Source organism: Mandrillus leucophaeus, unplaced genomic scaffold, assembly GCF_000951045.1.
Source record: "Mandrillus leucophaeus isolate KB7577 unplaced genomic scaffold, Mleu.le_1.0 Scaffold447, whole genome shotgun sequence".
Taxonomy (NCBI): domain Eukaryota; kingdom Metazoa; phylum Chordata; class Mammalia; order Primates; family Cercopithecidae; genus Mandrillus; species Mandrillus leucophaeus.
The window spans coordinates 321,853-337,802 of NW_012104776.1; the positions used below are offsets into that span (position 1 = coordinate 321,853).

General features: G+C 37.6%; 1 protein-coding gene across 2 annotated transcripts in view; it reads right to left on the minus strand.

The window, feature by feature from the left end:
* UNC5C (unc-5 homolog C (C. elegans)) overlaps positions 1–15,950 on the minus strand; it is a 398,784-nt gene that overhangs the window by 115,663 nt on the left and 267,171 nt on the right. For both annotated transcript variants that reach the window (XM_011994210.1, XM_011994209.1), the window contains exon 4: positions 1,838–1,941. In XM_011994210.1, coding sequence (XP_011849600.1) covers positions 1,838–1,941 — 104 coding nt within the window. The remainder of the gene's footprint in view (positions 1–1,837; positions 1,942–15,950) is intronic.

Here is a 15,950-nt window from a genome sequence, read left to right on the forward strand (position 1 = left end):
TCTTTACTCCTTGACGAAGTGAACTACTTTGTCGAGGAGACTGAAAAAAATGAAGACATTACTAAGATCTCCCCACCTAAAGTCTTTGCAAGGGTCAGTTACCTTTTAGAAGCCCTGAGCAAAAATGATGCCATGGATACCCATGTTGCTCATGATCTGTTTTGGTCTCTAAGGTGGTTTCATGGAGGAGGTGTGCATTAAAATTTTAGAAATACCATTAAGAAGACATATGCACTATTGTAATTATCAAAATGAAATATTGAATAGAGAAGAGTTTCCTCCTTTCTAGTCGTACTAAATCATACTGTGTCTTAGTGCTGGGAAATAAGGTTTTGATGCCGTTGAATGAAATAGCTACTATCAAGCAAAGTCTCTGATAACAATTGGCATGAGATGCCAATTTAAGGCAAAAAATAGCTCTCTTTCAAAGTAAAAAAAAAAGGAATTTCATTAAAGTTTCCTTTGAGTTCTTTGCATTGCATAGAGATATGAATGGCTATGATAGAAAAATGGAGTTATTTCATAAGGACTCTGCCTAAATTTTCAATTAATTAATTATTATTATTACTATTAAAAGAACAATCAGATGTTTGAGTTTGTTGTCAGGGGACCAGCGAACTACCTGACCCCATCTTTACTTCTTGAAAAAAAATGAAAAACTATGAGAAATAAAATAGTTTAAGTACATTATTAATTATTAATTGCTTTTTGGACTGTGTTGAAAGTCTCAATAGTATTATTTTTCACTTTCAGAGATAGGCACAACTTCAGGGCTTAATTTTTAAAAATTCATATACATTGAACCCATATATAAGACCAATTTGCAACAACTGAAATATGCCTCTTTCAACACATGCAATAAAGAGTAAAACTTTCAAATGACTCAATGTAGTTTGGAGGCCAACAAAGACCACCACCAAACTGGCAGCTATGCCACTTGTCAAATTAATGTGTGCTTGGGCTTGTAGGACACGGGGTCAGTTAGGGCAATAGTGTCAGATGCATATAAGTATGTCTCTTAATAATCATTTAAAGGGTAACCTATTTTTAGAGTTTAGGATTTATTTGTTAACAAATGAAAGACACAGTATTAGTTTTCCTCAACAGTGTGATCTAAGATGATGGTGAGTGCTTGCAGTCTCTTCTGGGTCCGAGTCCTCTTCCCCAAAGAGAGATATTTTCAAAGGGCATTGTATTGTGTGGTGCTAATGAAAAGTCATGGTATGCATCTGATTTGTAATACTTCATTAGCAACCAGTAGGCTTTGTTCTAGCAGAAACAAAAAATGGAAAATGAAGGACTTGATCAAAAGCTTATAGGATGAAACTAATTGACACCTGTTACTCCTAAAACATGTTTTTATGCAAGGTGTGTGGGCATGGCTTTTAGGTATGTCTATGACTACATCATGGAATGGAAAATACATATGTTAGGTGAACAGGTTCACAGACACAGAAAAACACACTGTCTTCTTACACTCACATTTTTCGCATATCAGCAAGAACAATAATAAAATTGATGGCACATTGTTAAGTCATACCATCTCTCTCTGTGATAAGTGCCAGATAAAATAAAGCAGTATTTCTGATTTCTTGAAAGAGAATGACAAAATTAAACCAAGCTGCCCGTGGCTTTGTCCAATGGGGCATTCTAATTGACTCCCAAGTCATTAATCAGTTCCCGATCAATCTATTTTGCCAGCAGCAGGCAGTTAGGACTCCATTACCAACCATTCATCATGCCATACCCTAATTCACTGCACCATTAGCCAGGGATTAGGCCCCTGTTAGAATAACTTAGTGCCAATTGCTAAATGCAAAGAACTGTTGTTATTCACCTCAGCCACTGGGATCCCTTCAGGTGGTCGACACTGGAGTAAGACTTCCTGTTCCAAAGACACTTCCTTTCCTAGGGGTTCCTGCTCAAATGTCTTCCGTAGATCTGGAACGTAAAAGTGACAAAATACATGTCAAAACTAACTAAATAACATTTATTCATTTACAGAGAGTACAAAAAATTTTCTGACTTAGTATTTTATCTGTGCTTTTTCTGGTTTGTTTGTTTGAGACAGGATTTCACTCCATGTCCCAGGCTGGAGTGCAGTGGTGTGATCATAGCTCACTGCAGTTTTGAACTCCTGGGCTCAAGCGATCCTCCTGCCTCAGCCTCCTGAGTGACTGGGACTACAGGTGCATGCTAGCATGCTTGGCTATTTTTTTTATTTTTTATTTTTTTTTGTAGAGATAGAGTCTCACTATGTTTCCCAGGCTGGTTTCAAACTCCTAACTTCAAGTGGTCCTCCCGCCTCAGCCTCCCAAAGTGCTGGATCTATAGGTGTGAGCCACGGTGCCTGGACTTACATTTTTGTTTAACCACATGTTATTAGTACTTTACTAAATCTGGTGGCTATATTATGTGGAAGAAATTGTGAAATTCAGAGGCTATGAACTGTTCCTACTTTAAACTTCAATGGAAGCCTTTGGCAGTCCTTATTTTAACAATTAATAAAGTTCATTAATTGCTTTTCATTAGTATTTTTTTAATCCATCAATTATGATGATCACAGCGTCAAAAAAACTCCATTCTCTTGATTCTTCTACAGACTCCCTTATGTATATACATATTTTCCTCTTTTCTCACAATGGATACTATTGAAGCTCCAGTAACTCTGGAATCTTTCGATGAATACTCTAGGTGAGTTTCCGTTTCAAAGTGGAAAACAGGTATAGCTCTAATGTAAATGATGAGTTAATGGGTGCAGCACACCAACATGGCACATGTATACATATGTAACAAACCTGCACATTGTGCACATGTACCCTAGAACTTAAAGTATAATAATAATAATAATAATAATAAAACAAAGTGGAAAACAGAATGCTGGAATCTGTAAGGAAGAAACATAACTTCTTCAGGAGCCTCAAGTACAAGGCAGAGAAAAGAGAATGGAGAAGAGTCCCAAGATATCACTACATTTAATCATATGGCCATTCAGCAATTGGAAGCCTAGTCATTTCTGCTCAGATATCCCAGGTACCTAATTATGTATTTATCTAGTTATAGTTGACATAGGGATATGCAGCTGAGTTTTACAAACTGTTGTTAGATGGGCACAGAAATGTTAGAAGCCAGTTTGTCATTTTAAACACATCAGAGGCACATACTTCAAGAGATGGGTTTAACTAAATAATCACTGAATACCATATAATTATTTTGTTTTAATGGTTTGGCTTTAAACTCTGTATACATTTAATCTAATTTCTAAAGTTAAAAAATTAATTTAGTCATAGAATTTTGAAGCAGCATTTTTTTAAAAGTCTACAAAAATTTTATTTCATGCATGTACGGTTCAGTTCCTTTCAATAAAAAGTTATTAGAATTGTACCCAGTGAATTTTAATAAAAAATTAATGCCTCTGTTCTGTCATCCCAGGTCCCTGATAAAGATGTAAGAATCTGAAAGCAGCATTGCAGTGGATTGAACTAATGAGTGGAAACCTGAAGACCCTAGAGCAGTGGTCCCCAACCTTTTCGACACTAGGGACTGGTTTCATGGAAGATAGTTTTTCCACTGACCGTTGGGGTGGGGCGTGGTGGGGATGGCTTTGGGATGAAACTGTTCCACCTCAGATCATCAGACCTTAGTTTGATTCTCATAAGGAGTGTGCAACCTAGATCCTTCGCATCCGTAGTTCACATAGGGTTCATGCTCCTATGAGAAGCTAATGCTGCCACTGATCTGACAGGAGGCAGAGCTCAGGTGTTACCCTAATGCTCACTAGCCTGCCACTCACCTCCTGCTGTGCGACCAGCTCCTAACAGACCACGGACCAGTACCAGTTCTCAGCCCAGGGGTTGGGACCCCTGCTCTGAAGTATATCCCTAATAGAGCTCTACCAGAAAGCACCTGGAAAAATGCACTAAGAAAACACTGCATTGTTACACATGTGCCGTATTGTTGAAATTCTCGGCAGAAGAAAACCCTCAAGATTATAAGGGTTGTGAGAAAATTATAGATCTATGAGGGTCTGAGGCAAGACAAGAGACCTCCAAATGTGACAGAATTTCTATCAGAAAAATGCTTCTAATTTGATTGTCAAGACATTGAGTATATTGTAGAAATGAACATTTGGGGCCACGCACAGTGGCTTATGCCTATAATCCCAGTAATTTGGGAAGCCAAGGCAGGTGAATCACCTGAGGTCAGAAGTTTGAGACCAGTCTGGCCAACATGGCGAAACCCAGTCTCTACTAAAAATACAAAAATTAGCTGGGCATTGTGGTGTGCGACTGTTGTCCCAGCTACTTGGGAAGCTGAGGGATAAGAATTGCTTGAACCCAGGAGGCAGAGGTTGCAGTGAGCTGAGATTGCACCACTTTACTCCAGGCTGGGTGAAAGAGTGAGACCTCATCTCAGCAACAACAATGACAAAAAGAAATGAACATTTGGAATCCACAGAGTTATCGTAACTTTAAAGTTATCTAAACCATGCCATTGTCTTACATCCAAAACACATGTTGACCAAATTACCTGGAGCATCACAGCATAATAATCAATGGCTGCCTTAGAACCTGCTGATACAGATTTTCTACATTTTGCCACCCCACACATCCCCCTGACATCTCTTTTGGTTAATTCGTATTCTTCCAATGGAAACATTAAAAATTTTCTCTTCTGATGTGGTGACTTCTCTTGTTTTTTTTATCTGCACTGAGATAAAATTTGATGAAACACCAGATACCAATAAAAAGAGCAGCAGTGAATATCATTTATGGGCTAAAATGTTCTTGACAAGATTTATCTTGTTTGTAAAAAATAATTCTGAGGAAATTCTGCCTGATGTGGGGTTGGGCAAAGACATAATAACTGGAATGAGTTCTCAAATTAAATAACATACGGACTCACTCTAATTTAAATTAACCAAGATATCACAAAATGAGGGCTAAGAACAAGAAAAAGGCATATATGTATTTAACTAGAGCAATTTCATTTAACATTTATTCATTTTCTCCATATGGTAGACATTTTATTAGGTACTTTGGATGAAGATGTACAAGACACAGAAAGAAAACTAGAAAGGTAAGCTGAGGTGTGCTTATGAAAAGCCTTTCTGTCATGCTATGGAATGGCAAACCTTCAAAGGAGTGAGGTCAGAGACCAAGAGTATCCATCAGAGTGACTGATGGAGGGAGGCGGTGGTGAGGAGCCCGAAGTTAGTTAGGGACTCATTTGAATAAACCATGAGGGATGATGGGGTCCTGAACTCAGCTAGTGTAGTGGACAGGAAGAGGAGGAAGTAATTCTAGAAATAAATAGATCATACCTTGAAGAAGATGTAGGTATTTGGAGAGTGCCAGAAGGCAAGAATAATGTTATATTCTTAGCTACTGCATTGTTAACTTGGTATGAACACTGAGTATCAAGTTGGGCAGGGAAGCAGAGAGAAAGATAAATTCATATTGGTACATGTTAGGTTTGGCATATCTGTGAAACATTCAAACTGAAAAGTCTAGTAGTCCAGATCATGGTTCCTAAACCTTAACCCTATTAATTTTGGGGACTGGGTAATTCCTTGTGGTAATTGTTCTTTGCATAGCAGGATGCTTAGCAACATCCCCAGACTCTACCTGCTAGATGCCACTAGAACCCCATCCCAACCTTAACAAAATAGTGCCTTCAGACAATGCCAGATGTCCCCTAAAGGGAAAAGTCACCCGCCCCCCCCCCCCCCGCCCCAGTTGAGAACCACAGGTCTAGAGCTTGGAAAAGAAGGCCTGGTAGGATTTCTTGTGCTTCGCCAACTAGGCAATTGCTGAAGCACTGGAAATGGATGGCATCACCAGGGGGAGACTACAGCATAAAAAAAAAAGAGGACAGTGACATTCAAGAGGAAAAGCTGTCATCCAATGATATAGCGTGAAAAAAGCGGTAGGAGAAAACCCAAGGAAGTTAGTGTCAGAGCATCCAAGAGGAAAATAAAGTTTTAAAAAGTGGGGAGGTCAATAGGAGAAATGCAGTGAAGGACTCAGAAGCACTCACAGGAGAGAAATCATTGGTCTGGGAAGTTTAGGAGTGAGGGGGAGCAGAAGCCAAGCTGTGATGAGGAGTGGCCAGGAAGTGGGGAAATGACCATTCTGGGTACTGTGGGAGCAGAGGGAAAAGTTCTCCTTTGCCCTCTGAAGGTTCAGTGGAAAACCAACTAAGTCACAAAAGGCAGATTATTTGGAGAGAAGACAGACAAATTTTACTTAACATGTACACATGGGAGCCTTTGGAATGAAGACATAAAGATCCAGGGATAATTGCCCATTTTGATGCTTCCACTCAACAAAAACTGGACAGTGTGTAGAAATATGATTGGACAAAAAAGATCTGACCTAATGTTAATAGACTGAGTGGAGAGACCCGGCAAGACTGTGGGTCTGGATTCTTCCTGGCCTCTCTGAGCATTCATTCCTTCCTTCTCCTGGGTGTCAGGCAGGGCCCTCTCTGGAATGGGGGTCTGATGACCTATGATCACACAAGGTAGGTTAGATGAATTTTTTATGGTCACTTTTTACACAAAAAGGAGGTTGGAAATTTAGAATAATGTTTTTCAGTTTTGTGGCTGGTTTTGGACTAAGGGGGTTTCTATGACTCGCCTAGGGGAAAGAGGGATTGTCTTTTCCATAGCTGGCCTTGGGGAAGAAGGGACTGAGAGACAGGAGGGCAGGAGAAGGTCAGAGAAAAACTTTTGCTTCCGGGGCCTTCATTTTGGGGTATTGTTTTCTGAGTCCCAACGGTATCTACTACTCTTTTCCAAAATTTTAAGGTGACAGAAGTTAGTAGCACCACTAACGGGCAACGGGTTTGAGTGCAGCATGCTGTAATTCTCAGAATATGGTCCAATTTTTGGCACAGTTTTCTAATTCTTGCCATAGGAAGGCGTATTTTATGTAGACGTTTGTTTCCTAATTGAGAATGGCGATGGATACAGGCATCTACTTCCAGAGACAGGCTTAATAAACCATCATTCAATACCACAGAATTATTTTAAGGGGTTGGCTTTAAGCTCTATATAAATTTTATCTAATTTCTAGAATGATCTCACACTTAACCCCCCACAAGGCAATACTTTTTCCTGAAAAACACTTCTAATTCCTGCCGTAAAACCTCTCTGGCTTTCAGATTGTGTAATGAGCACAGGGTATATCGCGGCCGTGCAGCACGGAAGCCGCTCATTTCAGCACACCTCCTCGCTACTCTGTGAGGGGAGGGTAGATAAGATTTTAAGCATATCTTTCATCATTTGGAGAGATGTGATAGAAGGCAGGCCGGTTGCCTTGCAGGCAGAGTGAACACAAAGGTGACGAATGAATAAGAATGAAAAACGGACACTTGTCAGCTAGGAATTAGATGTAAAACAGAATGGTTCAGAATAATGTCGCCATTCCTGTCAGAAAAAAAAAAGACGAATTTCTGCCCTTGGAAGACCTTTAGGATTCTACATTCTGCTTTCTTTCCATTAGTTATAAGACTATTACTAAAATAAGTATGAAGTGCTTTCATTAATAACCTAGATTACTTTCGCAAATTCAACTTGATATGCATCTTAGTCATTGATTCTGCCAATTAAAAGCTATCGTCATATGTATGCATTCAGAGAGATGTTTACTTAAGAACATGAATATTGGCTTACTAAATCCATACACTGAAATCCAATTAGCAGATGTAGAATCAGACCTGAAACAATATAGATTTCTATTTTCCATTTATACATAACCAAAGAAAGTTCCTTTGGACACACACATGTGCACACAGAGTCTCATTTATTGGGGGTAGAATTTTGATGCTTTCAATGATTTTTTTTTGCACAATATACTGTGGTTACAAATTAGCTGTGATACAGAATACATGAATTCATGGCATTCTGCAAACATTAGCTCTGCTTTTTGACAATGTGGTTAGCAGAAAAGAAGACTCACTGGGAGATAGATTTTCTGGCCTCCATTTTCCATATTTACGAAATGAAAATGAATTACTAGATAATTCTGAAAGATGCTTTTGCTGTAAGGACCTATTACTGAACAGACTAAGATTTTAAATATACATTTTAGGGGGGAAAGCTTATCCTTTGTGGAATCAGGTACTTCTTGGTTGCAAATATGTGTCCAAGAGAAATAATAGAAGAAATTGTTTCAAAAGTCAAGGAGTTGATACATCTTTGAAGACAACAGCTTATAATATTCCCCTCAGAACAACTTTCACAGAACTTTTTGGACACTTGGATCTACAGGTGTGTGTAAGAGTTAGAAACTAGGGAGAGAAGTGAGTTACAGAAATTTAATATTTTAAAAAATTAGCAAATTCTTTGTATAAATCCTGGAGAGTAATATAATATACTCCACAAAAGCAGAAGAAAATTCAGGCCCCGGTGATTGTAAATGCACTAAGAATTATTTTGGCAACTGTACCCATAGGACAGAGAGGATAGGGGAGGGAAATGCCTACCCAAAACAGTGTGGAAGGAAGCCCATCATGTCAACGTGCATATTTACAAAAGGGGCAGAACATCCTGTCTCTTCCCAGTGCCATTTCTTGAGCACCTCTGCCTGTTACTGTCTGAAAACAATCAGTGATGCCTATAATAGGAAAGTGGAGGCTCTAGTATCATGGGTCATACTAACACCTCTCCACCTTTGAGCCCTGCTGATTTTAGAAGACTAGGACAAAATATCAGCAAAAAGATCTCCCTGTGGTAGCTAAGCGGGCAGGTGGTGGATACTATTGCCTTGAAGAAGATAAGCATGTTTTTATTCCAATTTAAAAATGATTTACATTTATTAAAAATATGTATTATCTCACCAAAGGTACTTCATTATGCAGAAAGATTTATTAGAATAAAATATTTTTTATTTTTTTCTATCCATCATTAAGCATAGAATAACTTTTTTTAAGAAAACAAAATATTGGTGATGTGATAGACCGATATTATGAAGTAAGTAATTCTTCAATGGGTATATTTCAGCAGACTATCCTAGTGGAAACCTAAATCCTTAAATTCCACAGAATAAGATATAAGTGATATGTTACATTATTACTGTTGTTGTTTTTTAGACTTCATCAGGTTTTGTGAATATTAAAATAGATAATGAATCTGAAAAGTTTGGAAAATTATAAAGCACAACATATGTAATAAATTGTTATAATTACATTTATTATTACCCAGAGAGTTCTGGAATGAGAAGTGATTACTCATCTGCAAAAATTTTGTACACATCATGCTCACACACACACCTTGGCCATACGGTCCATAAACTATAGTATCTAATATTCCTTATTGTTCTTTTGGAATTTCAGGTTTATTGCTGTTTTTCAAACTGAGTGTCATGACCCTTAAGAGGGTTATAAAATCTATTCAGTGGATTAAAACTTAGCATTAAAAAGTATGAAACTGAATAAACAAAAGTTATCAAGATATACATAGTCTTATAGATGTGTGTGTGTATGTACATTCATATGTCTCTGTGTGTAAGGATGTGGGTATGTGTCTAGTAGATCATGATATCAACCTATTTTTTATTGTAAGTCAAAAAGGTCTGAAAGCCACGGGGTAGGCTAACACTGTGGCTGAGAGCAAGGTTTTGGCATACACAATCCTGGGTTTAGGTCCTGACTCTGCCACTTGACTACCCATTTAACCTTGAGCACATTGCTTAGCCTCTTCCTGCCTTAGTTACTTCATCAGCTGATAAATGGGTATAATTTCACAGGGTTATATAGGAAGGGTCACCTATAAAATTCTAAGCACATGCCTAGCATATAGTAAGTGCCCAAAAGATAATAATCCCCCACTCTACTTTTCCCCCAAAATATTAATAAATTTTATTAGGCTATACATTTACTGTTATCACTACTAATCAAAATAAACATAACCAATGAGACAAAGCAATTGGGAGGGCCAATACTTGAAGGTGATGTTTCGTAAAGAGATATGCAGCTATTACCCTGCTGTGCTTGATTAAAATGCAGATTCCACACTCAGGTTGGGCCCTGAGAATCTACAGTTTTAACAAACTCCACAGGTGTGTTTTCTGCACAGCATTAAAATCTGAGAAGCACTGGTTGATGAATTGATTCATTGATTATGGAACACCAAGATATGTATGGCAATGTGGACACTGTAGGAGGCTGTGGGGAGCCATGCAGATCTGTTTCTGCATTGTGGCTCTAAAAGCCTGGTTTACAGTGTGTCCCTGTTGGTGTTTCCACAGTGTCCCAGAGCTCACTTTTGTACTAGCTGATGGTTGACATTGTCTAGCACAGGACTTGAGTTTCATATGTCTCCAGAGGCCATACAGGTAACAAATGGGAGAAAGCTAGGCATAAGATTTTTTTTTTCTTGAAACATGACACCTACCTGGGTTGTCTTTTATTTTCTAACTGTTAATGGAGACATGGGTACAAAACCAATCAATCAGCTTCCTCTTTACTCTTGTTACTTAGCTCTGGCTGCCTGTTGCCAATAGCAGTGCAGGTTCAATGGGCTACAGACCCCATATTTGATGACTAACAGAAGTTGGTAATGTGGATTTTTATGAGATTTTTTTTTCCTAACTGTATATGTTGTCAGCTACTTAAAACTTTATCAAAATACTTGTGTGGGCCAACATTTTGAGGACTAAACCAAAAAGGTGGGATGCCATATTGGGCCTGTGGACTGCTACTTTGAGACCAATGGTCCAGAAAGTTCAATGCTGAAAGTGTCAAGTTACGTTAATATTTCTTGTGGCCTCTCTCTCACCTCAGAGAAAATCCCCAGAACCTTTTGCTTCTGACTTTCAGACACTTAACTAAGAAAGCCAACAAGAGACATTGGTGAGTAAAGCTGTTTTTGTTAGTAGGTTGCATACATAACGTTTCATAAATTAGTATTTTATAATTATTCACTTATATTCCTTTACCTACTTTCAGAAGGAATGTTAGGCAATAAATGTGGGCACGTCAGAAGATTAGTTGACATTTTTAATAAATGTAAACCAATAGCGCCTGAGTTAGGAAAAGAAAAAGTGTCTTGATGGCTGAAAAGACACTTTGCAGTCATTTCTGTAATTCTTGATGATTACTTAGATTAAAATGTCCCTACATTCTTTTTGGAACCAATGTTGTCATTTCTACAATTGCTTTGAAGAAAAACCTGAAGCTCTTTCAGGTACAGCAGGAAACTGTTAAGAGTGGTTATGATCTTAATTATTGTGCTTTAGAGTAGGAATGGCAAACATTTGGAACCACTGCATTCCTTTCCAGCTCATGTGTCTATACCTAATTGACCATGATATTTTCTCCAGAGTCTGGATTTAGCTTCAGGATCTGCTGCAACACAGGACTCTGGGAGGCCACAGCGGAGCAAGAGTTAACAGGCAAGATGCAATGAATTTGCATCCTCAGCCTAGAGTTCACTGCACAGAAACTCCTGATATGGAATGTGTCTCTGCACAGTTATGGCCATGTTTCTATTTGATATCATGTCACTGCTTAGTTTTACTTCAAAAAACAAACTTAATCCCAGCCTTGAGTGCTACATTTTAAAATTTTAAAAATTATTTGAGATCAAATAAATCTTGGTGTTTTGTGCTGAGTACATAGTAGCTCCTTAGTAAATGCTGAGTTAAATTCAATTCCCAAAATAATCTGGCAATTCCCTTTGCTGAAGGCCTGGAAACAATTTCCGTTATGATGTATAACTATAAAATGTCTTACAAGTCACAAAGTCCAACTCCCTCACTTTACAGATTATATAACTAGAACTGTGAGAGGCTAACTCACTTGTTTAAGCTCACCAGCTATTTAGAAGTGGGTTACTCCATGATGTGAATTTGCTGGAAAATGGATGCCACATAGCCATTGTGTTTCCAGTGGAAATTTCCACAAACTTAAAATAACAGAAATATATTCACTTGCAGTTCTAAAGGCCAAATATTTGAAATCAGTTTCACTGAGCCATAATCAAAGGGACAGCAGGACTATGCGCTCCCTCTGGAGGTTCCTAGGGAGAGATCATGACTTGCCTCTCCCAGATTCCAGTGACTGATGGCATTCCTTGGCTTGTGGTTACATCCCTCTAGTCTCTACCTCTGTGGTTACACTGCATTCTCTTCTTCAATCTGTGTCAATCTCCCTTTGTCCTTCTCTTACAAGGCATTTGTGATGACCTTTAAAGCCCACCTGGGCAATCTAGGAAAATCTCTCCATCTCAAGATCCTTAACCAAATCTGCAAAGATGCTTTTTCCACATAAGGTAAAATTTACAAATTCCAGAGATTAGGACCTGATGCCTTTGGGGGTCATTATCCTACTGTGGTTGTTACAAGCATGGAGCCTGGATCTGCTCTGCCATAGTTTAATGCTAGTTCTGTACTTAACTGAGGTTGCTATGTATTCATTTCTTCATCCATAAAATGAAGACAATTCTAGTACATATTGTATAGGATTACTGTGAAGATTTTAAAAGGTAACATACATAACAAACCTAGGACAGTGCAGTTACATAAAGAGTCCTCTATCAATGTACTCATTTACATACCTACTTCATTCAGCCCCCAAAGTAGCATTGCTGTCAAGTGTTCACAGAGTTGATGGTTGTACTGATATTTATTTCTTTAAATTTTACTGAGAAGCCGAACTCCAAATATCAGAAATAAACTTCTTGCTTCCCAAATTGAACTGGTGGCTCTTGACAAAATGGCTCTTGATCTTTGGAAATTCTGTACTTAGAAGAGCTTCATGTTGTTATCTGCTGCTGGCCAACGTATTCACTTTCTGACCTAGGCCTGACCCTGCATTAAGCAAATACAGCTGCTGTACTATGATTCACATTTTCATACTTTCAAGTGCTTTTCAGTTAATTCTTTTACACACTCAATGAACAATGGTGATGAACACATCCTAATTTTTTTTTTAAACTTTTAATATATTTTCAAAGTGCTCCTCTAGCAAATAATTTCATGGTCACTCAAAATAATAATACTGTGTTCTCAAAGGGGGGAAAAATGTATCTTTCTTCCAATAATGATGGAAAGAGCTAATTATGTTGTCATAGCAGAGTAGAATTTATGCTTAAATCACCAAATCTCTCTGTTAACAGGAAATAACTGCTGTGAACCAACCAGTGAAGCATATTTTGGAAGAACTAGATTAGCCTTCAGAGCTTTGGGCATTTATTAGAAGTGAAAAATGCCTGACATAATGCCATAGAACCCTGAAATGTTAGCTATGGTTTTCTTTTCCAGGAATAGAGTATCTGATTTTTTGCTGGAATTTTTAAAAATGAAGAAAAATATTATTATGCTAAGCATCTCTTACTGTGGTTTGTAAATATAAAGAATATAGAATATTTTAAAGATTGAAGCTGGGTGCAGTGGCTAATATCTCTAATACCAGAACTTCGAGAGGCCAAGGCTGGGGATTGCTTGAGGCCAGGGAATTTGAAACCAAGCTGAGCAACAAAGAACCCCCATCTCTACAAAAGATACAAAAACTAGCAGAGTATGGAAGCAGGTATCTGTAGTCCCAGACACTAGGGAGGCTGAGGTGGGAGGATTGCTTGAGCCCAGAAAGTTAAGGGTGCAGTGAACTATGCTCATGCCACTGCAGTCCAGTTTGGGTGACAAGAAAGACCCTGTCTCTAAAAAAACAAATTAAATTAATAAAAAGTTTGGTGGTTTGTTTTTTTTTTAACTTATCTTTCCTTCTCAAATATTGTAAACAATAAAACAAACAAAAATCAACTATATGCAGTTCCCTCTATAGTTTGAAAAGTCAAGAATTGTTATATGTTTTTGCAACTGTGTACAATGAACTAGACTACAAGGAGAAAAGTTTGTTTAAAACTCAGATTCAGTGTTTCCTAAACAAGTGACATGGGCAAGTTAGCTAATATTTCCATGATTCTGTTTTGTTATTTACAGAATGAAGATAACAGAACTTACTTCATAGGATGTCGTATGAGGATTATGATAGTTAACATGAACAAGGGTCTTATAACAGAGTTAGGCATACAGTAAGCATATCATAAATGTTGGCTACTAGGACAGAGACTAAAGAAGAAAGAATAAAAACAATCGATTTTGATTTTTTTCCTGTTATTTTATAATCTCATTTTGCTTTTGTAAGGGATAAAGTTTTTGTTCTCTCTTAGGAATTTACCGCAAACACTTTCATAATATCATAACTCATAACCAGGAAGAGAAGTTAGAATGATCTGCAGCAAGTCAGCAGAAGAGTAAGCTTGGTAATTTCTTCAGTCGTGCCAAGTCCTGGCTATCACTTACTGCACTGAGATCATTTAAATGGGAGAAATTCCAGGGAACAAAGCCTCTTCAGAAGGGAGGACAATTTCAGCCATTCTTCGTTATTTCTTGACTTTTGGGCATTTATAGGACAAACACATTTGTATTCAGATAGTCTTGTTAAAGAGTTTTTTTAAAAAAATAAATATTTCAGCTAGCACTCCAAATGACATCCACTACAGAAAAGAGGAAGAAAAAAAAAATCCATACAAGCCGCTCTTTTATATTCACACTGCATCTTTAGTTTCAGAAAAAAAGTGATTATATGTCATCGCAATATTTTTTAAGGTATGTCTTAGGGATAAATAATAAGAAATATGCCAGCTTTATGGATGAGGAACCTGACATACCAAAAAGCTAAGGCTTTTTTCTCAGAGTACAAAAAAAAGAATGCAATGATTGCAGACAAGCTGTTTTCTTGCAAATAAGCATTTGAGCCATAAACTTCACTTTTCATACAGCACAGAACATACTTTAACAACACATTTTTGTCCAGTGTGTTACCAGCCCTGCCTGTAACATATGTATAGATGATTCCCCCCAAAATATGACTTATGAGACTGTGTTCTATAAATCTGTTGTCTACTTCTCAGAATAAATACGAGCTATAAATGCCTATGAATCTGTGGGGGCATTCATGAAACTTGGGAACTTCTGACCATCTACAAAAGCATGTATGTTTGAAAAAATATGTACTGACACAATCAGGTATACATTATAATATTTAATCTTGAAATAGGAATAACCTGATAAACTAATACAACTCTTAAAATTTATATGAAACAAGGGGATTAATTTATTCTTTAAACATTTTTCCCTTATCTAAAAATGTCTAAAGTATATATTTAATCTTATCCAATTCAAAATATGGCCCCTGTTACTTACAACTGGATTAATGTGGGCTTTAATGGTTGTATCACACCAGAACTCAGAAATGTACCTTAGTAAAAATGCCATCTATTCTGGTGTACAGGGCAGCCTACTGAATTCTACCAAGACATTTGACACTAGGCTACTAGAACTCTTTATAGCATGACCTACATCTTTCAGGATGCTTGTTTAAAGAAATGCATTATTTTTGTGAAATTATGTAATTAATTTTGTTTTATGCCAAGTAGGGTAGACGGGTAGAAAATAAAAAAGTAACACACAAGGCCACAAGTCAGGACTTCTGTACATGTGAACCAACATAATAATTCATGAGATTACATACATATTTAACTGGAGAGACTTAAATATAGAAATGTCAATTCATTCATTCCTTTATGATATTTCTTAAGTCCCTACATTGTGACAGGAATCACCCTAGGCGTTTTGAATTCATCAGTGAAAAAAACAAACCCAAATCTTTGCCTATGTGGACCTTACTTTCTAAGGGGGTGAGGGGGACAGAACACAAATGATTAACTAATAAATAAGTAAATGTATGATGGTTCGAAGGTGAGAAGTGCTATGCAGAAACATAGTAAGTACAAGAGTGCCATGGGGGTGAGACGAGTGTGAGCGCAGAGGCAATCACGTCCAGCTACTTGATGTTCTACAATTCCTTGGGGAAAAAAGCATTTTTATTAAATGAACAAATGATTCGCATTGAATAGTATCAGTGCTTTTCCCCATCATGTG